Source organism: Aotus nancymaae, unplaced genomic scaffold (genome assembly GCF_030222135.1).
Source record: "Aotus nancymaae isolate 86718 unplaced genomic scaffold, 86718_ANA_hifiasm-v0.15.2.pri h1tg000010l, whole genome shotgun sequence".
Classification (NCBI taxonomy): domain Eukaryota; kingdom Metazoa; phylum Chordata; class Mammalia; order Primates; family Aotidae; genus Aotus; species Aotus nancymaae.
The window spans coordinates 33,899,829-33,925,823 of NW_026988421.1; the positions used below are offsets into that span (position 1 = coordinate 33,899,829).

General features: G+C 46.5%; 1 protein-coding gene across 2 annotated transcripts in view; it reads left to right on the forward strand.

The window, feature by feature from the left end:
- Positions 1-25,995, forward strand: part of PIK3AP1 (phosphoinositide-3-kinase adaptor protein 1) — a 138,733-nt gene that overhangs the window by 103,014 nt on the left and 9,724 nt on the right. For both annotated transcript variants that reach the window (XM_021672918.2, XM_021672919.2), the window contains 6 exons: positions 2,902-2,967; positions 6,451-6,656; positions 9,998-10,070; positions 16,891-17,046; positions 22,311-22,381; positions 23,919-24,037. In XM_021672918.2, the coding sequence (XP_021528593.2) occupies positions 2,902-2,967; positions 6,451-6,656; positions 9,998-10,070; positions 16,891-17,046; positions 22,311-22,381; positions 23,919-24,037 (691 nt within the window). The remainder of the gene's footprint in view (positions 1-2,901; positions 2,968-6,450; positions 6,657-9,997; positions 10,071-16,890; positions 17,047-22,310; positions 22,382-23,918; positions 24,038-25,995) is intronic.

Below are 25,995 nucleotides of genomic sequence, written 5' to 3' on the forward strand. Positions count from 1 at the left end.
ATATTATTAATTTTGGACAGCTAACATTTATTGAAAGCTATCAAGAATGCTCTATCTGGAACACACCATTTAATCTTAACAATAACCTATTAGGTAAGGACCATCATTATCTCATTTTACAGATGAGGAAATAGAGGCTTTACAGAGGTCACTCAACCAGAACATAGCAGAGCCAAGAGTTGAACTCAGAGAATCTGACTTCACAGTCCTGGCTTTTAGTTACTATGCTAGGCTGAACATCTACCCATGTTATTAAAAATTGGGTTTTGACTTCTTCATAATTGTCCCTGGGACTTTAGATACTGATGGAATTGTTGGTTTCACTATTTTTTGGACTTGGTTGCAATAATGTGGTTACAAGTACTTTAGGAGTATTAGAAATAGGCCAGGAGGGGTGGCTCATGCCCGTAATGCCAACACTTTGGGAGGCTGAGGCAGTAGATGACTTGAACCTGGGAGTTCAGGACTGTCCTAAGCAGCATGACAAAACTCTGTCTCTACAAAAAATACAAAAAATTAGCTAGGTGTGGTGGCACACACCTGTAGTCCCAGCTACTCAGGAGGCTGAGGTGGAAGCATTGCTTGAGCCTGGGAGGTATAGGTTGCAGTGAGCTGAGATTGCACCACTGCACTTCAGCCTGGGCGACAGAGCAAGACCCTGTCTGAAAAAAGAAAAAAAAAAAGAATTGCCAGATCTGTGCCCCTGAACTATATTCTGTTTTTCAATGGTATCATCATGTTATTGAGGGGTGTGGCAAAAGGGAACTATAAATTGGGGAAGGTAGCATTCACCCAGAGCCCTAGGTAGTTGGTTGGGGTTGCCAGATAAAATACAGGATGCCCAGTTAACTTTGAATTTCAGATAAATAGCAAATGCGTTTTTAGTGTATGTCCCAAATAGCACACACATTTTTGTTTTGCTTTTGTTTTGCAAAATCCAGCAACCCTGAACTGGGTAGGAATACAGTTGTGAGATACTATGTACAGCCAGGTGCTGTGACTGCTTGTGGCCTGCAGTCTCCTTGGGTATCATCTCCTTGGCATGAGCAGCAGACACTGTTGGTTCCCTGCCCATGTTCCCCTAGCCCTTTACATTTCTGTGCTCACTGGCTGGACCCTACCTGTCAGCACCTGTGTCTTTCAGCCCAAGGGCTTCCTCTAGCACCTGGAGCTTTCTCTGCCCTCTTACAGGACAGGCTGAAAGCACTGGAGAATTAACACACAGAGTCGCTGCCTTCAACCAGTGCCTGACAGGAGGTGTGGATGCATGCCCCAGCTTACTTGCCTCTCCGGTGGGAGAATTCTTAGTTGTGCATTCTACATTGCTTTCTAGGGATTCCAAAGTTGCCTACAGTGTAACTTGCTTGATTACCCACCATTTATTGCACCATCCACTTCCCGGCTGACCTCTGTCACCTCTCAAACAGACTGCTTGCACTTGAATCCTTGTCTCGGGTTCTGCTTCTGAGGTGACTCCATCTAAGAAGCGTACAAATATATGCTGGTAATTCCTAAATAGCGGAGGGAGTAGGGAACAGTATTGATGGCATGGCTCATTGTAGGGAGGTGCTTGGACAGGGGTACAGATGATTCTCCAAGAGCCCTGTTGGGCTTGCTAGGAAACTGTGGAGAAGCAAAGGTGAGGAGAGAGGCAGGACATAACAAAAGGGGCAAAGGCTTGGACGCCAGAACACCTGGGTTCATCTCTCAGCTCCTGCATTTTCCAGTTGTACAGCATAGGACATTAGGTAAGTCATTTCACCTTTTTTTTTTTTTTTTGAGACAGGGTCTTGCTGTGTTGTCCAGGCTGGTCTTGAACTCCCATGCTCAAGCAATCCTCCTGCCTCAGCCTCCCAAAATGCTGGGATTATAGGTGTGAGCCACCATGCCCGGGGCCATTTTATCCTTTTAAGCTTTAGTTTCCTCATCTGTAAAATGGATATTATAATGTTACACGTATACATTAATACATGTCCTAATAATATATACTAATACTCCGCCATAGCCTTATTGTGAGGGTCAGATGAAATAATACAGAAGGAAGTACTTTATAAACAGTAAAGCATTTAGAGACATCACTTGGGTTAACTAGCATGCCAAGGTATTGCTGACTATTGGCAACAGTCTCAAAGTTCAGATGTGAATAATGATAATGAAATCTAACACTGAGTGTTTACATGGGCCAGGCACTGTTCTAAGTACTTTCCATGTATTAACTTATTTAATACTCATTACAATCCAGTGAAAGAACTATTATCATCCCCTTTCTACAGATAAGAAACAGGGACAGGGTGAGGTCAAGCCACTTGTCCAAGATCATATGGTTCACAAGCCACAGACCTAGCATTTGGATTCAGGGGGCCTCTTTCAGAGCCCAGGGAGCCAGCGTCACCATGCCATCTTATCACTAAGTGAGCATTTGTCATGTCCCAGTTTTCTCGCCTAGCCTTCAAGAATCTATGCCTCATAAATGACTTCATCTTAATCGCTTTGGAGCTGTGCACTTATTATACTATTCTACTGCTTAGAGTTCTGTCTTATGGCACTAGTTGGCATTTTAAGTGGGACTTCCTTTTATTCTCAAATTTCAAGGTTTTCCATGGCTAGCTTCAGGTGTTCAGGGGTCCAGGCACATGTCCTCGCTCCCATTACTGTTTTCTTTAATGAGCTTGTAAATTCTGATCATGTCCTCTGGCTGGCTTTGTCTTTCTAGTTTTGAGATTGTATCTGTTTAGTCTGCCATTACTTGACAATTCCTAGTCCTTCTCACTAATTGCCTCTTTCTGCAATTTTGATTTACAAAACCACATACGGTGGTCCTAGGTATGGATTCATTATTACTATTATTTTATACTAGATTTTGATAGTTTTTCGGTAATCAGAATATTCTTTATCTCATAGTTTTTGCAGAAAAAAGTCAAGAGCGACCTGGGAATTTCTATGTTTCCTCAGAGAGCATCAGGAAAGGTAAGCCAGATGTTATATGAACTGAACTTTTGGGTGGTAGAAGTATTCGTAGGTTAGTGATTTCCAAGTGCAACAACAGCTCTGTGGCACTGAAAAATAGAGGGATCTAGGCCAGGCACCGTGGCTCATACCTGTAATCTCAGTGCTTTGGGAGGCTGAGGTGGGTGAATCACTTGAGGCCAAGAGTTTGAGACCAACCTGGGCAACATAGTGAGACCCCGTCTCTAAAATTAAATAAATAGATCGAGTGTGGTGGCTCATGCCTGTGATCCCAGCACTTTGGGAGGCCGAGGCAGGCAGATCACAAGGTCAGGATTTCGAGACCAACCTGGCCAATATGGTGAAACCTCGTCTCTACTAAAACACAAAAATTAGCCGGGCGTGGTGGCAGGTGCCTGTAGTCCCAGCTACGCAGGAGGCTGAGGCAGGAGAATCGCTTGAACCTGGGAGAGGGAGGTTGCAGTGAGCTGAGTCTGAGCCACTGCACTCCAGCCTGGGTGACAAAGTGAGATTCCGTCTCAAGAAAACAAACAAACAAAAAAAATTAAATAAATAAATAGAGAGATCCAAAGATACCTTAGGGTGGCGCTGTCTGAGAGTCTTGTACTGATGGTAAATGGGGAGAGGAGGAGATCAGGGTCCTCTACAATGTTGTACAAATTGGTCATACAAATGACCTTAATCTAGTGGAAGGTATCCGTATGGCACATAAAAGTACAATCTAAACATGGAGATTGATGCCAACAGGATGAAAGTAGGTGGCCCAGCACCCACTCTTTACCTAATAATACAGCCTTTCTGGGCTATTTACTTACCTTATCTATACTAGTTAGACTATACTTTGATTCAACTTTTATTTAAAAGGTATTTTGCTTGCCATTGGGGAACAACTTGGAAGTCTTATTTTTCAGTTTGAGGAGCTAAGTGCTCTTTTGTCTTTTCTTGATTAATTTTTTTGTGCTAAACAGAAACACTCAGTATTATTCCACTGAGGATTCTTTTGAAAGGTAGCGGTGACACCATCTAAGCATTTGAAGGCATCCTCCAAGGGCTCTGGTAGTGGGAGACAGGAACTGGTTGGCTTGTACATTTTGTTTTTTCCTCCACTGCATCTCCCAACACCATTAGAGAGCCTTGAAAAGGGCAGTTGGGGTTGGTGACTCATGCCTGTAATCCCAGCACTTTGGGAGGCCAAGACAGGTGGATCACAAGGTCTGGAGTTCGAGACCACTCTGGCCAACATGGTGAAACCCCATCTCTACTAAAAATACAAAAATTAGCTGGGCATGGTGGCGCATGCCTGTAATCCCAGCTACTAAGGAGACTGAGGGAGGTGAATCGCTTGAACCCGGGAGTCGGAGGTTGCAGTGAGCCGAGATTGAACCACTGCACTCCAGCCTGGTAACAGAGCAAGACTCCGTCTCAAAAAAAAAAAAAAAAGGGCAGACCTGGGAGAAGGATGTGTGAGTGTGTGTGGACAGGTAAGTGAATGGTTGGGCAGCATGCTAGATAAATGTCTTTGAGGCTTTTTCAATACTCACTGGTGAAGCCATTTCTCTTTTTTCTTCTTGTTACATCCCTGAATCACAATGCCCAAATGAGGTCCTGCTGGAGAAATTTAGATTCAAGTAGCCTCATATGAATTTAGTGATATGCCAAGATGCCTCAATAGCCCCATGGTCGCTGCTAGTAGCTCATTCCCCGCAGAACTGGATTCATGGCCTGGAGAGAGATGAGAGTTGGCTTCATATTTCTCTGGAAGCTCCAAAGCAGAGAACTGTGAATCTGTAATGTGGGAGAGAGATTGGCACAGGAACAACCCAAGGGTAGCCAGCCGGAAGCCAGCACCTACTTTATACCTGGTGCTGTTGGGCTGGGTCCTGATTCCATTGGTGTTCCAGTCTCCTGGGGCATTTCATGACCATCAGTCCACAATCATTGTGCCCCATGCTGCTTAGAGACAGTGAGGGATGAGAGTGGGGCTAAGAGAAGCATCCTGGCTAAACTCTTCCAGTATATTCTCTTCTGGGTGTGGATTTAAGTCTAAAACAGTGGTTCTCAACTGGAAGTGATTTTGCTCCCCCTCCCTAAAGAATATTTGGCAATATAGGGGAAATGTTTAGTTGTCACAACTAAAGAAGGGGGTGCTGCTAGCATTTAATGGGTAGAAGCCAGGGATGCTGCTGAACATCCTACAGTGCACTGGATGCACCCACACCATAAGGAATTATCTGGCCCCAAATGTCAATAGTGCTGAGGTTGAGAAATGCTGTCTAAGGCTTCTCAATAATTAAGGCTTGACTGCTTCTCCAAGAATACACCAAATTGTGAATGATGCTGATGCAGTGGGAGGTCCTGGGGGCCCTGGAATGGGAGGCTGTGATGGCTTCCCTGGAGGCTTTGGCAGCGACATTCAGGCTGAGGTTGTGGCTGTGGCTGGGGCCAAGGCTCTGGAGCTCATGGAGGGAAGGCTGAGAACAAGGAGTGGATGCCTATCACTAAGCTAGACCACCTAGCCAAGGACATGAAGAGCAAGTCCTGGGAGATCTCTGTTCTCTCTGCCCATCAGGGAGTCTGAACTGAGATCATTGACCTTTTCCTGGGGTCATCTCTCAGAAATGGGGTTCTGAAGATTATGCTGCTACAGAAGCTGACCCAGGCTGGTCATTACACCAGGTTCAAGATGTTTGCTCCCATGGAGGGCGACAGTGGCCTTGTCATCTGGGTATTAAGTACTCCAAGGAGGGAGCCACTGCCATCCAAGGGGCCATCATCCTGGCCAAGCTCTCACTGGGCCTGCACAGAGAGTTTACAGGGGGAACAAGATCAGCAAGCCCCACACCAGCCCTTGCAAGGTGACAGGCTGCTGACTCTGTGCTGGTGTGCCTCATCCCTGCCCCCAGGGGCACTAGCATCATCTTGGCCTCTGTGCCCAAGAAGCTGCTGATGATGGCTGCTATACCTTGGCCAGGGGCTGCACTGCCACCCTGGGCCACCTGTGAACCTAGGCCACCTTTGAACCTGGGCCACCTATGAACTTGACCCCTGACCTCTGGAAAGAGACTGTATTCACCAAGTCTCCCTACCAGAAATTCACTGACCATCTCTCAAGACTCACACCAGAGTCTCTGAGCAGAAGACCCAGGTTCCAGCTGTGTCTACAACTTAGGGTTTTTATATATGAAAAATGAAATGAATTAAGCCTGTAAAAATAATAATAATAATTAAGACTTGGGAAATTCAGCAGATTTCACACCTCCCTTAAATGTTGCAGCCCTGTCTTCTTTAGTGTGATAAGCTTTGAAATTATAAGCTGCTTTCTTCTCCCCTGATTTTATGTTGTATCTCCCCCTCCTTGGCCACATGTAATTGTTCTTTTGAGACAAGTCCTCTTGAGCCTGTGACCAGCCTCATTAACCCCATGCCTCTGGTGAGTGGTCCCAGTGGGGGAGCTGTCAGGCTGAGTTTTGCCATCCTTTCCAGAGGCGCCCGTCAGACCGTGGAGGGACAGACCCCAGTCGAGTATATATGACCCTTTTGCGGGGATGAAAACGCCAGGCCAGCGGCAGCTTATCACCCTCCAGGAGCAGGTGAAACTGGGCATTGTCAACGTGGATGAGGCTGTGCTCCACTTCAAAGAGTGGCAGCTCAACCAGAAGAAACGATCGGAGTCCTTTCGTTTCCAGCAGGTAACTGGCTTCGTATGGGATTTGTTCCGTGTCTATTTCCCTGTTCGACAGTGGAGGAAGGCTGGGCCTTGGCTGCTTGTGTATTGCCGTACCTGGACACCCATGGCTGGGCCTGCGAACGTTTGAGTTTGATTGTAAACCAGCGAGTGCGTGTGAGTGTCACCTTGGTCTGTAACCACATGGCTCCCAGGCTGAGAGCTGGATGGCTTTTCCAGGTGCCATGAGGCTTGAGATCAGGAACAAAGGCTCAACTACAAACCCTAACTCTGCTGCTGTCTCTCTGCATTGGCTCCCTGCTTCTGCTTTCCAGCTTTTTTCTTTTTAGAGTCCCTCTTTCTATTCCTACTGCCAAATACCCTCACAACTATCACACTTTAGCACTCAAAGAGAACGTGGAAAGCTCCCAAGAAATATGATTAAATGAACAAAACAAGTTGCAGATACAAAACCACGCAAATTAAAACAACTCAGACACGTCCACACACAAACTGTATTTCTCTGGACATGTATATCAATGCAAGGACAAATACCTGGAAACTGCTGCCTCAGGCCCATTCCAGGGGCCACCTCTCGGGAGAAGACTGGGATTGGAGGACTCGGGTGTGAGAGGAGACTCTCGCTCTAGCTCTACCTGTATAGTTTGAAGCTTTTATGAGAATATACAACTCCATACCTGTACCATAAGTATACAGTATGTATAATTAAAAACAATAAAAAGAACTCGAACTCAACCTTAGGAAGCTCATTCCTAGTGCATCGATGCCTTTGTATTAAAAAGGAGAAATTGGAGCTCAGGGGGTTAGGAGACACGTCCAAGACAACTTTCCTAGTAAGGGGCCAAGTTAGGGCTGGAACTGTTGCCTTTTGTCTCCACCTCCCCAGGCTGCTTCCTTCAGCGTACTAGCCAGGCTCAACCCTGCTTACCCTCAGAGATCAGACGGGATTGGGCATGTTCAGGGTGGTGTGGCTGCAGACCCTGGTGGCGTGTATTCTAACCTCTGTTCTTACGCTAGCTGACATACCAGCTTTCGAGGTGGAGAGTAAGCAGCATTCCTCCAGGGCTGAGATGGGAGGCCGCCTTCTGGGAGAGGATTAGTGGTAAAGAGCAGGGAAGTGTGTCATCAGGCAGCATTTGCTGAGCTCTGACAGCGCTACATTAGGCATTGTGCTCAGCGTTGAATAGAACTGGTCTCTTTCACTCATAGACGGATGTGAAATAAGTATTGTTCCTCCTGTTCCACAGAAAACTGAGGCTCAGAGAGGCGAAGAGGCAGTCAAGGTTCAAACCCCCCCTTTCTCAGCCCAGAGCCTGTGCTCCTTTCACTACACTTTTTGCCTTCTTAGTGCTCCTTAAGACAGGGGCACCCACTCTGCCAGCTGCCTCCCTCCCTGTGGGGGTCTGAAGGGTGGGAGGGCACCCTAGAGAGCCGAATGCAGGAATCATGGGCGCTCTTCACTCAGGAGCCCCAGGGAGGCTGCAGTCCTGCTGAGGAAAGGCTGGCCCTGGCTAAACAATGTTTTTTATCTCCTTGCCGAGTTGTGCAACCACGTGGCACAGTAATTAAGAACAGCCAGAGGTTCGCAGCCAGAAGCCTGAATTTACATCTTTGTTCTGCCACTTGTGGCTGGATGACCTTGACCTTGCTGTGCCTCTGTTTTTCCACCTCTGAAATGTGAAGGGGGAGGACTAGGTGTGATGTAAGCCACGGTAAGCAGCACACCTGGCACATAGTAAATACGTAATGAATGTTAGCTTTCTACGTTTATGTCCAAGAGACCTCTTCCTTTCCCATGAACTGGCCCAGAACTCTTGGGTATAGCAGACAACTGGGGTCCATATTCAATTGGCAGAGAATCCTAGCCCCTGGGGGCTCACATTGCTAGTCTCCGGGCACTTCCTGAGTATCTCCCATCCAAGGGCTAGTGGTGTGGAGACACTCCTGGGTGGAGGCCTCATCTTCCTTTTCCTCTGCCTCTGTCCACTCCTCTGTCTCCTTTACATCACCCTCTCACAGGTGGACACTGAAGGTTTCCTTCAGCTCCCTCTCTGTGCAGTCCCGCGCTTCCAGCCACCAGTTGGCTGTGTCCTCCTGAGGTGCCCCAGGCCAGCAGCAGCTTATCACCCTCCAGGAGCAGGTGAAGCTGGGCATTGTCAACATGGATGAGGCTGTGCTCGCTGCATGTCTAACAACAGACCATCCCTCAAGGCCGCTTCCCTTTCCCAACACCCTCTCTGTGCTCATCGCACCATCTTCTCCTGGAGACACGGATGAGACTCAGAGTCTCTTTGGCCTTCTCCTGTGATTCCGCACACCCAGCCAGTGGCGTGTCCTGCTGGGTCCTGCTCTGTGACATTCATCCTCTTGCATCTGCTCCTGTCTCTCCATTCCCCCAGCCACATCCTCGTGTCAGCTTCTGTCACCTGCATCTGGCACACTCTGTAGTCTCCAGGAAGGTCGGCTGGCCTTTGTTCTTTCTTCTCTAGTTGACTAGAACCTTAAAACCATGACAAGGTCACAACGTTCAGTGTTTCCCTGCTGCCTCCTGGACAAAGCTCAGTCTCTTCAGCTTGCAGCTGCAGGCCAGCCCTTGTTTCCAGTTTGGCCTCCTGCAACTCCCCCACATGAACCTTCTGCTCCAGCCAGATTGTCTGGACATCTTCCCTGAGGCATTTTCCCTAGAATGCTCAGGCACTTAACTCCAGGGTTATTGTTTCGACTAAAAGAGAAACAATCTTGACCCTCACATATCTATTCAACATTTATTGAGTGATTACAATGGACCAGATGGCAGGATTACAGAAAGGTACAAGACCTGGTTTCTTGATGTTGGAGAGCTCACCGCAAGAGTGTGCACACATGGTGAGGCAGCGCAGCCCACGTGCTGCATGACTAGCGTGGACAGTCGCTAAGGACCGGAGCATCTGGGGAGGCTGCAGGGAGAAGGTGAGACTTGATCCAGGCCTGGAACAGACTCATGGAGAGGAACCAGCATCCCTGAAAGTCAGGGGAATGATGTGAGAATACAGTCTCAGAGACAGGAATACCTGTGGAGTGTTTATGAGCTCAGCTAAGAGGCATACAGGAGAGGGGCCATATAGAACAGAGCTGGGAACTAGATGGGAGGAAAAACTCTTGTGGAAGAGTTGTCTTCTCTTCAGGCACAGATTCTATGAGTACTTGGATTTCCAGAGGCTGACTGAATGTGCTGAGCCTCATTTGCATATTGTAAATGTGACTGCAATGTGATATACCCTGCAAACAGCGCACCATCAGAAACTCTCATGTCCAGAGGGTATCATTCCACTGTACACTTAAAAAATAAACCAAATTCTTTTCCAGGAAAATCTTAAACGGCTAAGAGACAGCATCACCCGAAGACAGAGAGAGAAGCAAAAATCTGGAAAGCAGACAGGTACGTGGCTTACCAGGGCGCTGCATTGTGTGGGACATTGCTGTCATCTATTGTCTCGACTCTCCTTTTGACTGTGGCCTGAGTGGGCAGACCACTTGCCCAGCACTCATCGCGCTGTTTACACATCTGGGTCCCCCGCTAGACTGTAAAGGCCTTTTAGACAATGATTATATCTTATTTATTCTATAAACAATCTGGTACCTGGTATACAAGACATACAACTCTGCATCCTTTCCTCCTTTTCACTCAAAGAGGATGGTGATACTTCCTCTGCAAGCACCTGACTCTCCCCTTGATAATTAGGAGGACGTATGTTTTCTAAGCAGAGAAAGGAGAAAATTCCATTTACACAGTGTGTTTTTTCTGATTCTGGTGAGCAGTGGCATCATCTGCATCTGCACCATACACTGCTTCAGAAGCCCAGACCCCAGGAATAGCAGAGCTCCCACGGTGCAATAGCAGGGCCACAAATTCCAGTGGTGCATACTATGGACTGGGCACCCCTGCTCCCCTTAAGCCTATCCCCCTGTGCCAGCCATGTGGTACCACCACCCCTGAGCAAAGAGTTGATGTTTACCCACAATGCACCTTCTCACAGAGGGCCTCTGGCATGGTGGGCCTCTGAGATTAACCCTGGCCAGCCTTATAGCAAGAGGAACATGAAGGAGAAGTCTTTCAGAGGCACTCAGATCTTGAGTGGAGCCCTATTACATGAAGAACCAAGTAGAAATCTAGCCCTCTTTGTGCACAACTTCCAAAGTCTCTCTCCAGCTGCCATCAACAGCCCGACTTCCCATGAACGTGGTTGGGCTGGTAACACCCTGATCTCCAAACAGGATATTCTGTCCTGCCGTGGGCCCCTTGCTCATGCCATGCCTCTTCCTTCTCACCTGTATGAAAACTACTGGGATGCAAGACCCAGCCATGGCAGCCCCTTCTCAGTGATGCTTTCCTGGACCACTCTAGACCATGGTATTCCTTCCTCATTCAAGCATATGTGGGACGTACCACCCCTTCCATTCATCTGGCACTTCCCTTTTTCTGTCTCTGGTTGATATCACCTCATTCCTTTATCCAAGCCATTGGCAGTCCAGAGATGTTCTGCTTCCAAAGCTCATCCTAAATCTGGTCATTTCTGACCGTTTCCCATGTCACTGCTGCAGACAAGCCACACCATCCCTTGCCTAGAGTAGGGGAGTAGCCACTCAGTCATTTTCCCATGTTCACTCTTGCCTTTCTACAAGTTAACCCATTGTAGCCAATGATGTTTAAAAGTGTTTAAAATCAGGTAATGCCCCGCCCTTGATCAAAGCCTTCCAGGGGCTCCTATCCCACAAATCATATTCCTACTCACAGCCTACAAGGCCCATGTGATCTGACTCCTGAGTCCATCCTCCGTTCTCCCCCAAACCCTGTGCTCCAGTCCCAGGACTCCTTCTTATTGCTCTAACCAGCCAAGAGCATTTCTCCCTCAGGGCCTGTGCACTTGCCATTCCCCTGCCTTCCCCACATCTTCACCTTCTGGTCCTTTTTCTCCCTTCAGAGTTCAATGTAGCATCTCCTCATCAGAGGCCTTCTCTGCCATTCTCTCCAGAGGAGCCCTCCACTACTCACTTCCAGTTCCCTGGCGTCCTCTCTTTTCACTTATCACAGACTGGAATAATCTTTGGTTTCTGTTCTCATGGTTATGGTCCAACACCCCATCTCCCTCCTACTAGAAACTCCACATGGACAGAAACATGTCTGCTGTGTGCTCCCCGGAGTCCCCAGGGTGCAGCACGGTATGTGATGGAGCTCCAGAAGGCTTTGTTGGAATGGTTGGCTTCAGGAAACTGTTTGGTGACACCACTCATTCATTCCACACTTAACAAGCACCAGGCATGCTGCCAAATACAGAGACCTATGAGACACTAGCTTTACCATCTGGTAGCCTAATGAGTCAGTTATCTTTGTATTCACACAGGTCTGGCTTTCCCTACTAGGGTCTGTTCCACCATGCCTAACACAGTGTTTTGCAGGTAGTACTAACCTAGTGAATGTCAATGATCTTGGAAGAAGAGGGGTTACAAGGTTTTAACCATCGCAGAAGGTCAGAGAGGTCATCCTATGACTTCTGCTTGGGTGTCTAGATCTTAAATTTATGCTACCAGTACCTGAGTTCACACTTGTCTGTCCCTCTGGTTGAGAGGAAGAGAAAGGAGAAATCACAGCATCAAGAAACCTGTGATTTGGTGGCACACCCAGTGTTTGAAGGTCCAAGAGTCCTAGTGTTGGAGTCACATGTGCTCAGTAGTCTGGACTCGAGACCTGAGCCTTCTGGGTCTCTTCACATCCTGACCACTCACCTAGGCTCCACCTGGTGCCACTGGAGGTACTGAAGCAAGATAGACGCACACGCAGAGGAGTAGAGGGGATGGACTCTAGGGCCAGCGAGGTTGGGTCAAATTCCTGCTCACTGCTCACCCCTCACTAGCTGGGAACTATGGGTAAGATATTTCACCTCCCCAAGCCTCAGTCCTCCTTTGCAAAATGGTGAAAGTGAAAGTGAAAGTGCCCGCTCCATTAGGGAACATTGGATGAGTTAGAGTATAACCAGTGCCTAGCACAGTGCCTGGTACATAAGAGTACCCCTTAAAGTGTCCGTGCTCATGATTACACAGAGGCCCACGCACCAGCTGGGGTCCTCTCAGGCAGGGCCATCCAGAATGAATCACAAGTTCTGGAACATTAAGCAAGGTTCACCCAAGGCTGATCAGGCTCTGAACAAGTGATTTATACCCACCAGTAGCTATAGTCTAAATTAGAATGATCAATATCTACATTTTTCCAAAAGAGCATGGCTTAGTTTGCCCCATCTCCACCCCTATCCCCTACTCCCCAAGAAGCAGACCCTCTGACAAGGATATTTTGGGAAGAGGGGTGTTATATATTTGTACTTTTTATATTGGAGCTTTAATCAATGTAATAACTATTGAGAGATGAAACTGTATATAATTTGACACCAAACAAGAATGACCAGGGACAGCAAGCAATCTACATGGGTTCTGCCTGTCAGCCCCAAGAGCCTCCTTGTTTGTGGTTTTTATTGTAATAAAATATACATAACATAAAATTGACCATTTGAACCACGTTTTTTTTTGGGACCGAGTCTCGCTCTGTCGCTGAGACTGGAGTGCAGTGGCATGATCACGGCTCACTGCAACCTCCGCCTCCCAGTTCAAGCGATTCTCCTGCCTCAGCCTCCTGAGTAGCTGAGACTACAGGCACATGCCACCATGCCCGGCTAATTTTTGTATTCTTTTAGTAGAGACGGGGTTTCACCATGTTGGTCAGGCTGGTCTCAAACTCCTGACCTTGTGATCTGCCCGCCTCGGCCTCCCAAAGTGCTGGGATTACAGGCATGAGCCACCACACCCAACCTTGAACCATTTTTAAGCGTACAATTCAAGCCGGGTGTGGTGACTCACACCTGTAATCCCAGCACTTTGGGAGGCCATTGGGAGGTTGAAGTGGGAGGATCAGTTGAGGCCAGGAGTCTGGGACAAGCCTGGCCAATATGGCAAAACCTTGTCTCTACCAAAAATACAAAAATTAGTTGGGTGTGGTGACATGTACCTCTAGTCCCAACTATTCAGGAAGTTGAGGCAGGAGAATCGCTTGAACCCAGGAGGCAGAGGTTGCAGTGAGCCAAGATCGCACCACAGCACTCCAGCCTGGATGACAATGCCAGACTCTGTCTCAAAAAAATAAAAAGTATACAATTTAGTGGCATTAAGTACATTCACAGTGTTGTGCCGCCATTACCACTTCCATTTCTAGAACTTTTCTCCCCTGATATGGATTTTAGAGCAAATAGCTGGTGTGGGAGGTGATCCCAGGGACTATGGTCGAGATAGGGAAGTGAGACAGGGAGGAGTCAGTGGAGAACACCCACCCGAGGTCAAGAGAGCTGGGACATTTATACACCAGCTCCCATCAGTTGTTGGTGAAGGCCTGCTGGGGAAGGAGCACCCATCGTTCTGCCACGAGAAACAGCCTCAGGCAATTGGAAGTTGGACCCTGTACTGCATACAAAGGCCCAAGGGCAGCATTTGCCAAAGAAAGGGCGTCATTTATAGTTGAGTAAATGTGATATATTATTGACACATTATAACACAGATCTGTAGGAAAATTAGGGTTGATGAATAACGTTTATGCATAAAGGCTCTTTTCTAAGAGTGTAACCCACTCTAAACACAGGGACTGACTATTCATTTGAGAACTTCATTTGCCCTAGGAAAAAAATATTAATCTTTAATTTGGGTTAGAATGCCAAAGAGATTTGAGAAAATTAAGACTGTTCTTAATAACTTGACCGTTTTTCTTCAACCCCAGGGAGTTGTTTGCTCTTACTGGGCTGGTACAGAGCGTTGATAGCATAGGAAATTAGAGAAGGGCTGGTGAGAGCCAGGGCCTCACAGAGAAGATAATCAATATTTGTATTCTGGGTGTATCCTGTGGGGCAGGACATGGAGGAGCTAACCGGGTCCCAGGAAACTCGGGTTCTGATTCCTGCTTTGTCACTGAATCACTTTATGATCCAGAGCAATTCCTTTAGCTGCTCTGTGCCTCAGTTTCCTCACCAGGGTTATACCTGACCTACCTACTTAATGGAGAAGTCATGAAGTTCAAAGGAGCTATAATAATGCATATAAATGCACTTTGGGAAAGCACTATGCAATATAATCATGATAATTATCCCTAGCACTGTACCTTTATTCAAAGAATATCAGGATTTTATAAACATTCGGACTGGTTCTACCTGATTTTCTGAACTTTTGACACCCCTATTTTTTTTTCCTGTGTATTTTACTTTCCTTCTTTATAGAATTAGTTCAGGTTAAAAAACTGCCTCAAAGTTGACTAAGCAGACTGGAATCTCCCTTAAAAAAAAAAAAAGATTTTTAGGCCAGGTGTGGTTGTTCATGCCTGTAATCCCAGCACTCTGGGAGGCCAAGGTGGGCGGATCATGAAGTCAGGAGTTCAAGACTAGCCTGGCCAACATAGTGAAACCCTGTCTCTACTAAAAATACAAAAATTAGCCGGGTGTGGTGGCATGCGTCTGTAGTCCCAGCTACTTGGGAGGCTGAGGTAGGAGAATTGCTCGAACCTGGGAGGCAGAGGTTGCAGTGAGCCAAGATTGCACCACTATACTCCAATCTGGGCTATAGAGTGAGACTCCGTCTCAAAAAAAAAAAAAGATTTTTAAAAAGCTAGGTCAGAGCTGAAAGAAAAAAGAAAAAAAGCCTGTCACTTGTTTGGTCTCTTAAGATGCTGTGGGTGACACCCATGTGAAAGTGCCCCTGGCTGTCCTCTGTCCAAGTGGCTCCAAGCTGGTGTGGGTGCTTCCATGGCATGGTTGTAGCTGAGAGAGCCCCAGCATGTGAAAAAGACTGGATTACACAAACCCTGGGAAGCTGGTCGGACACTTGGACCATACACTACACCTGGAACTGGAGTCTCCAGATGAGGAAGGCTCATGCCTATGCAAGCCAACAATCCACGCCAAACATTCTCTGTGCAGAATGTTCACTGGGGACCTTGGTGTGCCCTGTCCTCTAACTGCTCCTTCATCCTGTTCCGGTTTATCCGTTCACCCCGCCAGATTTCTGGCTTTGGCAGGTGGAGCCACCACTGCCCCGGACTCTCTGAACTTCCTGCCACGCCTGTCCCCTACAAGGGTAGAGGCGGAGGAGGAAGTGGTACCAGAAGATAAAAGGACACGTCCCCAAAGCTAACACCTCTTCTACCCAAGTTTATACAGCTACCACTGTATAGACCCTGCCCCTGGGCTTGGGAAGGTCCCAGGCAGCCAGGGGAGCCTTGAGGCAGGAGCACATCTTGCCTTCAGGAGGAAGTTGGTGCTGGTGCCCCTAGACTTTTTTCCTCCTCATCAGAGCAGCTGTTTTCTGCTCCTAGAACCCAGCGTTAGAAATGTAGGGAGGAATAGAGACAATCTCTGGGCAGGGCTAAGCCAGTAAGGAGGCCAGGTCAGTGCTTTGCTCGGCAGAGGCATCAGCTGTCTTACCCGTGGGCCTTGCAAGTCACAAAATCTTTCAAAGACCTGAAGGACTTCCTTTCATTAGCTTTCTGGGTCATTACTGTCCATGCGGGCCAGCTACGCCACACTCACCCACCCACCATCTTTTATGCAGAGAGCGAGAGGCTATATGAGCAGTGGTTAAGAACCTGGTCTCCGGATCCTGGGTTCAAATCCCAGCTCTGCTACTTACCAGCTGTTTGACAGGATATGCTGCTTCACTTCTCTGTACCTTAGTTGCTGTTGGCATTGATGATAATAGTATTTACTTCTTGGGTGTTGTGGGGATTAAATGAGGGAAAAATGCCAAAGCTCTCAGAATGGTGCTTGGTGCATAGGTTAGCCTGTGATTACAGTCAGGGATGGACATATCCCTCCTCACATAAGGCGAGTGATTCAGAGCAGACAGCTGACTTGCTGGACTTCCACAGCTGCTCAGTGGCCGGGCTGAGGGCCCAGACCTTTCTCTCGTGGCTCGTTCCTTCCGCTCCCTGATGCAGAAGCGCTTCTCTGTCCCTTTTTCACATTCTTCTGTCCCTCTCTTCTGTCTCCCAGTGACAGTCACACAGGATTCAGTATAGTTTCAGTGCTGAAGGGGAGGGGGCCACCAACCCAGGGCCCCTCCCCGTCTTGTCATCTTTTCCCCTCCCCTTGGGGAGGCAGGTAGAGGGAAGCTGCTGAGCAGCTTGGCAGGTGACAGTCTGGTATCTGGAAGCTCATCCCTCTTTCCTCCAATTCCAGACTTGGAGATCACGGTCCCAATTCGGCACTCACAGCACCTGCCTGCTAAAGTGGAATTTGGAGTCTATGAGAGTGGCCCCAGGAAAAGCGTCTTTCCCCCCAGGACGGAGCTGAAACGAGGAGACTGGAAAACAGACAGCACCTCCAGCACAGCAAGTGAGCAGCTGGGGGTGCGAGGGGTGGGGTCTTCTCAGCCGGGCTCTAGCCTGTGCCCTTGGGCCTTAGGAAACATCCTCTTAAGAGCCCAAGATATCTCCAGTGGGGCCTGGTTTGGGTTTGAGAGGTATAAAAGATGAGGCAGAGTAACTGTTTGCCTATGAGGTTTGCTTTGTATCCCACAAAGCCCAGTTGCATAATTATTACTCTAGCCCTTTCCTAAATATCAAAACTTAACACTAATAGTTAACATTTATTGAGCATTTACTATATTCTAAGCCACTTCATAGATTATCTAATTTAATTCTCACCAAAGCTCTGTGAAATAGGGACTATCATCTCTGTTTCCTGAGGAGGAAGCAAGAGGCTTAGTGCTCTGTTCTAGGTTAAATAGCTAGTGTGGAATAGCCAGGATTTGAACTCAGTCTGGATACAGAGTCAAAACTCTCAGCCACTATTCTTTGCTGCTTCCGCAACTGTGATAAAGCAAAGGAAAGGGCACAGAGTCAGACATATCAGAAAATAATGGACTCAAGTAAAATAAAAAGAAGAAAAAAATAAAATAATGGACTCAAATTTGAACATTCTAACTTTACAGGCAGGTTGAGGATCTAATTAGGAAATGCCTTCCTTTTGGCTGGCAAGCTTCAATAGTTGTTTGATTGCACAGACAATAGAGGCTGATGCACAGGCGGGAGCTGAGGGCTTTGTTCCCGTATCCAGGGCAGTGTTAGCTGACTCTAGACACACTGGCTTCACAAGCCACGTAGATTGAGTTTCTCTTCTTTCATACATTTCAGTGCTAAGAAAACAGCTAGGAAAGCAATATTAGAGCCAGAGAGTAGCTGAATTTCAGGACTCATATCTCCTTAAATGTTTGGCAGAGAACCCCATAATGCATGTTGGAGCAGGAAGGTTATCTAAGCCAGGGGTGCTTAATCTTTTCTGCATCACAAAGCCCCTTGAGAATCTGATATATATAATTTGGCTCTGTCTCCCAGACAGATGCACAGGTCTATGACACACACACAATTTTGCCCACCATGAACTTAGGTCAAGAACCTCTGAACTAGTTTTCCTCCATCCTTTATAGATGGGGTATTTGTGACCCAGAGAGAGAGAGAATTTTGCCCAAGGTCACGGAGCCAGTGAATAGGAAAGGTGCGAGTAGAACCTAGCTCCTCTCTCTTTCAGGTGAATGTTTCTGCCATCATTACCTGTCAAAACAGACGCACAGTCTATTACATGACTGCCTAGGAAGTCTAGACTGGACAGAGGAGAAAACTTCCCCTGACATAATGGGGGTAATCATTTGTATGCAAAGCCCACTGGGGGCAATTTGAGAATTCTGACACGTTCAGGAATGGGAGACATATTCTCAGGAATCACAGGTGGCAGAAGGAGCAAGGGACAGGTGGCTATCTCTATCTCTGACACCTGTGGAAGAGAAGAGGGGAAGTGGTAGAACCCTCTCAGGGTGAGGACAATGCATCCCAGGGTGGGAGAGGAGAGTGACAGCTAGAAGTTTTACAAGACAAATGCATATGTTTTTAGGGGGCTATCCTGGGGTGAAGAGATGAGAAGAATAAACTACTTTTCCCCTTGTGTAGTGGTTTAGTGCCCAGGAATGGCTGGTTCATCTGGTTAGAAAATGTTACTAAATGACAGACCAATGGATTTGACTCTACTTTGTGGCTATAGTCTGCACCCAGTCCCTGTTATACAGTTTCCGCTATCTATTGCCATGAAATGAACCATGCCAAAATGTAGTGGCTTAAAACAACCCTTTATTCATGCCTGATCCTACAACTTGGACAGGACGCGGTGGGGATGGTGGTTCGTCTCTCCTCTGTGGCATCGGCTGGAGTCACTCATGAGTCGGCGTTCAGCTGTAAGCTCTGCTTGGGCTGAAACATCCAAGGAAGTCATCCTCCAGGGCCTCTCTACACGTGGCCTTTAATTCATAGCCTGAACTTTTCATATGGCAGCAAGATCTGGAGAGGGAATAGTCCAAAGGGAAAAGCCCCAGTGTGCTAGTGCTTAGCAAGCTTTGGCTTGCATCAGGCTTGCTAATGCCATGGTGGCCAAAGCGGGTCATGTGGCTAAGCTAGAGTGCGGCGGGGGGCAAGATCCTGGGCAGGGAGGTTGACTGAGGGTCACTAGTGGTTAGTCTACCATCTTAAAATGGATGATGGTAATGAGAGCTGCTTTCGCTAATCAAATGCTTACTCTTTGCATGCCCTGTGACAAACATGTCACCATATTTTCGGGTTCATTTTATACAACAGTGCTGTGAATTTCTAGATAAGGAAATGAAGCAGAGAGGGTAGGCGACTTGCCCCAAGTCTCTTGGCAAGGAAGCAGGGGGTCTGGGATTCATATCCATCTCTTCCTGTACTTTCAACTGTGGGGGTGTACTGCCTTCCAAATAGAAATAGTTCCCATGGCAAGGAGGGAGAGTGAGGATGGCCCAGCTTATCCACCAACTGCCCCTTAACCCCATGAATCACACCCTAAAAACAGCACTGTTTTTATTATGGTGCAGCTGTCATCTCTTGGAAACCACAGAAAAACAGTTGCAGGTTAAATCTGGTTATAACTAAAAATTCAAGCCCCAGATATTAGTGTTATGTTTAAGCAAACAAAAGTTTCATAACAGAAAGGCTGTTGACCTCCTAGGTTGTCTGGCCCAAGTTTCTTTTTCCTTTCTTTCTTTTTTAAAACAGACAGTAGTTTCAAGTGTAACTAAGTTTCTTAAGAATCATATTATACTTTCATATATTCATTTTTTTCTCTCACTCGTTGATCCACCAAATACTGAGGACAGCTCTGTGTATACTGAGCTAGACTGCATACTAGAGACCCAGAGACGAAAAAGAACCAGAGCCTGTCTTTAGGAGACTTGTAACGGAGGAGAGAAAGTACAAAAGTAGCATGGTGTTAGATGCTTGTCCGATACTTCTCTCCTGATGATAGAAGCCTACCAAGGGGAGGGCACTCCCCTCCTTCTCCCTGGCAAGTGTGAAGATGATGGGAGCTGGGGCCAGAGTCTCTTTCCAACTGTGCAGCCCAGAGGGGATTTGGGCAAGCAAGTCATCAGCCTGGAGAGGAGGAGGGCCAGGGCCAAGAGTTAGAGCCAAACATTGGGGTTGAAGATTTAAGAATGCCAACAGAAGGGACAGTGGGAACTGATGGGTATGAGTTTCTGGAGTCATGGAGCCTGTGCCTGTGGCAGCTTTATTACTTCTTGCTAGCAGATAACCTTCAAAAAGATGATGGCTCATCGTATGGGAATGTGATGAACACTAAGGAATGGCATGGGGAGGCTTAGCCCCAGAAGGATGGGGGCCTGTGGGCTCAAGGGGTTACTTTTAGTAGGGGGAATGTGGAAAGGTTTTGATAGCATTTGTCCTGAGCCTTGGAGACTGAGGAGGTTTTAGACTTGTGGACAGGAGTGGGCTGGGAAGAGTAGGGAGAAAAAGACAGCCTGGTCCTTGAACAGTGTTGTGTATGGGTAACTGAGTAGAAAGGGACAGGATCACATGTTCATTAATAAACAAATTCTGCATCCCCTGGATTATAGAAACATTTTGACATAGTATTTTAAACTTAAAAATCTGTCCCCAAGAAATAATTCAAAATTATAATCTTAACCTGCTCTATTCAAACTAACATCTAAATTAATTAGGTCAAAGTTGATACCAGAATGCAGCCAAAATTACTACCTATAAAGTTATGTGGCTAAGAGCTATCTGAAGTGGAAATTCAGCAAACCTAAGATCTTGACTATGTTGTTAGTGAGAATATTGGAAAATTAAAGTTAAGATCTCCTTGTTTTAGTTGGTTAACTCTTATTCTTTCTTCTTCACTGCTAGATCACCATGTGCTTATTCTAATGCTGTGCTGTCCAGTATGGTAGCTACTGGCTACATGGGGCTATTTAAATTTTTAAGTTAATTATGACTAAATAAAATTTAAAATTAATTTCCTTGGTTGCACTAGCCATGTTTCCTACTTGCTACCATATTGGATAACACACAATAAAAGATGTCCCGAAAGTTCTATTGGATGGTGCTATTCTAATGATACAGGTGATAAATTCCCAACTGAAAAGCCTCGAGTGCCTAAACTCACAGAGTCACAATACTTACCATGAACATAAATTGTACTTTTGAGGGCCAGACATGGTGGCTCACACTTGTAATCCCAGCTCTTTGGGAGGCCGAGGTGGGCAAATCAAGAGGTCAGGAGTTTTGAGACCAGCCTGGCCAACATGGTGAAAGCCCATCTCTACTAAAAATACAAATATTAGCTGGGCATGATGGCACATGCCTGTAGTCCCAGCTACTTGGGTGGCTGAGGCAGGAGAATCCTTGAACCCAGGAGGCAGAGGTTGCAGTGAGCCAAGATTGTGCCACTGCACTCCAGCCTGGGCAATAGAGCAAGACTCTGTCTCAGAAAAAAAAAAAAATTATACTTTTGAGTGTGTACTTTGCATTTTCTTTTGTGTCAAAGGGTCTGGCCCCTTATTGCAAGGTGTGTCTGCATGGGTGATACATATGTGTTTGCTAAAATTCCTAAGTAAAAAAACTGCAGCAACAAGTTTAGTTTGCAGATTTTAGAAGTACCACTGAAGAGTGGAGAGTCAGCACCTTTGCTGTCTTGTCCATCAAACTGGAGCACCAATATCAAACAGGATTTTCATAGGGGTTAAATGGCAATCACATTTTCAAAGCCCTCAGTCAATGGTAGCAGTAATGCCAAAGTTAGTCATCAAAAAGTGAATAATTTTGTTTTATGCTGAAAGAAACGGAACTCTAATAAAATGGTCTAAGGCTGGACACAGTGGCTTACACTTGTAATTCTAGCACTTTGGGAGGCTGAGGCAGGAGGATCGTTTGTGTCCAAGAGTTGAAGACCAGCCTGCACAACAGAGTGAGATCCTGTTGCTATCAAAAAAAAAAAAAAAAAAAATTGGCTGGGCATGTTGGCACACACTTGTAGTCCTACCTACTTAGCGGGGTAAGGCAGGAGGATTGTTTATATCCAGGAGTTTGAGGCTAAAGTGAGCTGTGATTGTGCCACTGCACTCCAGCAAAACCTTGTCTCTAAAAAAAAAAAAAGTTTAAGATGGCCAAAGTTTGATGAGTCCCATACTTACAGCTTGTGTATTATTTATGTCAATAAAACTAAATAAGTGCTAGAGTTCTCTATTTTAGCCTGAAAGAATCCTCAGTCCGTCTGATTTTGTTTCTACCCCTTAGGCAGCATGAGTAACCGCTCCAGCACCCGGAGCCTCCTCAGCGTGAGCAGTGGGATGGAGGGGGACAACGAGGTGAGAACTGGGACCCCACCCCACCTATCTTGTCCTAGGGGTCATTTCATCACAAGAGATAGAAACTCAGGTGAAAGGAACCAGACCCAAAAGGTCATATATTATAGGATTCCATTTATATGAAATGCCAGAGTGGGCAAATCCAGAGACAGTTTGCAGATTGGTGGTTGCCAGGGGATAGAGGGAGGAGGAATGGGAAGAAACTGCTTAATGGAGACAAGGTGCATTAGTCAGGGTTTTCCAGAGGGATAGAACTAATAGTATATATATATATATGGAGTTTATGAAGTAGTATTAACTCACATGGTGACAGAGTCCCACAATAGGCCATCTGCAAGCTGAGGAGCAAGGAAGCCAGTCCAAGACTCAAAAACTGAGTAACTTGGAATCTGATGTTTGAAGCAGGAAGCATCCAGCATGGGAGAAAGATGTAGGCTGGGAGGCTAAGCCAGTCTGTCCTTTTCATGTTTTTCTGCCTGCTTTATATTCACTGGAAGCTGATTAGATGGTGCCCACCAGATTAAGGTGGGTCTGTTTTTCCCAGCCCACTGACTCAAATGTTAATCTCCTTTGCCTAAACCCTCACAAACACACCTAGGATCAATACTTTGCATCCTTCAATCCAATCAAATTGACAGTACTCACCGTCACACAGGGTTTTTTTGGGGGATGATGAAAATGTTTTAAGACTAGATAGAGGTTGTACAACATTGTGAATACACTGAATGCCACTGAATTGTCCACTTGAAAATGGTTACGTTTATGTTAACTTCACCTCAATAAATAGAAAAGAAGGAAAGAATGGAAGGAAGAAAATAGACAGCTGGAAATTCACTCTTACTAGTGAAACCAAAAGGGGCATCTGTGGGAAGGAGCAGGGTGAGTCTCAGGGGACCCAGGGGTGAGGGCTGCACTCCAAGTCTGGATTAGGAGCTGCAGGGCCTGCCAGAGGGAGCTGGGGTCACTGTTCTGTGTGTCCCAGGCCCAAAAGCTCTTTGGTCTCTGCTTCTCTGCGCACATCTGCTTTCTTTCCCCTCACACTGCCACCTTCTGCCACAGTCCCCTGAGGCCACAAGGCCTCTGAGCAGGGAGTAGGTTGCTGCTTTAGGTTGAGGCCTCATTCCATTTTGGCCCCATGTGGGACACGTGTCTAGCTTGATCTAGGGACCGGTGGCTGGGACAAGCAGGAGGGGCCACATGGGTCACTGCCAACCCTGAAGCCTTCTGAGAAGGGTCCTCGGGTGGACATTTTTAATAAGCTTCCAGCTGATGCTGATGCTGACTGGCCGCAGAGCACACTTTGAGTAGCAAGTAATTAGAGTCCAGGCAGTTAATGATAATTGGGGCCAGATTATGTTCCTCAGTGACTCCAGGAGGAAATGGAACGCTGCCAGGTATGACTGGGTTGATTATCAGTTTGCAAACAACCTTCAGCCCCAGCCTAAAGAGGGCCGAAGGGCTTTTGGGATATGGTTGTCCAGCTATGCTGGTTGCTGAATGCAGTTTTTACTGTTCTTTCTCATCTTGTTTGCTGTAGGATAATGAAGTCCCTGAGGTTACCAGAAGCCGCAGTCCAGCCCCCCAACAAGTGGATGGGACACCCACCATGTCCCTCGAAAGACCCCCCAGGGTGCCTCCGAGAGCTGCCTCACAGAGGTAACATCAAAAGATATGAAATTTTTCCCTTATCTCTGAATCCTGGGGTAGAATAGGACTTGGGGACACCTAAAATGACTTAAGAATAAGCACAGAGCTGGGCGCAGTGGCTCACGCCTGTAATCCAAACACTTTGAGAGGCTGAGGTGGGTAGATCATAAGGTCTGGAAATCGAGACCATCCTGGCTGACGTGGTGAAACCCCATCTCTACTAAAAATATGAAAAATTAACTGGGCGTAATGGCACCCGCCTGTAGTCCCAGCTACTTGGGTGGCTGAGGCAGGAGAATCACTTGAACCTGGGAGGCAGAGATTGCAGTGAGCTGAGATCGCACCACTGCATTCCAGCCTGGAGGACAGAGCAAGACTTTGTCTCGAAAAAAACAAACAAAAAAAATTAGCACAGAGCTAACTGAAATGCCTGCTTTGGACACATTTCAATGTGGACCCTTTATTAATTTAAGTAATGCATTATTCAGTTGCAAATACTTTAAATAGCAAATGCAATGTTTCATAAATGAAATACATTGACAAATGTCAACTTTTAAAATAGTTTTTATCAGTTTGGCTAGAATTCAACTCTCCAATAATGAATTCCCTTGGCTGGACTGTGGGGACAGTGCCTTTTGGAGAACAGGAAATATGAAGGATTGGAAATGAAAATGCAGGTGACAGGCAGCATTGTATGGTGGTGGGAAGCCTCACTCTAGGGCCCCCCTACCTGGGGTCAAGTCACTAGCAGCTACTTGCAAACTTGAATTCATATATCTCTGTTACCCAGTCTGGAGTGCAGTGGCACAATCTCAGCTTACTGCAACCTCCGCCTCCCGGTTCAAGTGATTCTCCTGCCTCAGCCTCCCGACCTGGGATTATAAGTACCTTCCACCATGCCCAGCTAATTTTTGTATTTTTAGTAGAGATAGGGTTTTGCCATGTTGGCCAGGCTGGTCTTGAACTCCTGACCTCAGGTAATTTGCCTGCCTCAGCCTCCCAAAGTGCTGGGAAAACAGACATGAGTCACCATGCTTGGCTTCAATTTCATTGTCTATAAAATGAGGATAATAACAGAACAGTCTGCAGAGTCATAAGCGTTGAGTTCTTGGCCTATAGTAAGAGCTCAGCAATATAAGTGATTTTTTTTAATACAGGAGGGGAGTTAATATCTAGAAATTTGGAGATGAACATTAGACTAAAGAGTTTGACTAATTTACTAAACTCTGATGTATGCCTTTGTTTATATGATACTTGGGCCTCTGGTAGGAACCTTTTTATGGTCTGATCTTGTGGAGTAACAGAAAAAGTGGTTACAGCTGGCTTGTGTGTCCACAGATGCAGAAAGGAACCCTTGGGAATAAAAGCCAAGGCTTGTCTTAGGAGTTAATTCTTTGATGTTTTAAATAAATTGTGCATGTGTTGATGGGGCATAAGGAAGGAGGAAGCTTTTCTTCAACCAGGGTTTTGTTTTGTGTTTTTGCATTTTGAAACTTTTAGATGAAGCTCATCAGTGGAATTTGTTGAGAAAGTGCAACAAGGAGGCCTTTCTTCTGGTTTTCTGGAAAGAGAGGCTGGCTCCGTGCTATGGATCTTCCATTTCTCCCTTTGCTATTTATCACCTTCCTATGTCCTCCCAGCAACATTTGTATGTTGGCACTTGCTACTCAAACATCAGCCAGCTCCAAGCTGCATCACACCCACCAGGCATGCTTCCCTGGTGTAGACTGGAGGGCATGGATTAGAATATTAGTCCTGGAAGGAAGCTTAGCAGTAATCTAGTCCCATTCCCTAAATTTGCATTATGCCCTGTTGCTTGAAAATTATTACATAGTTGGTGATTGGAGGGATTACCAAAAGCAGTGACGGTGACAAATGCTGTTATTTATTGAGACTTACTACGTGGCAGGTATTCTGTTAAACATACTAAATGTATTATCCTGTTTAATTCTCTCTACAACCCTAAG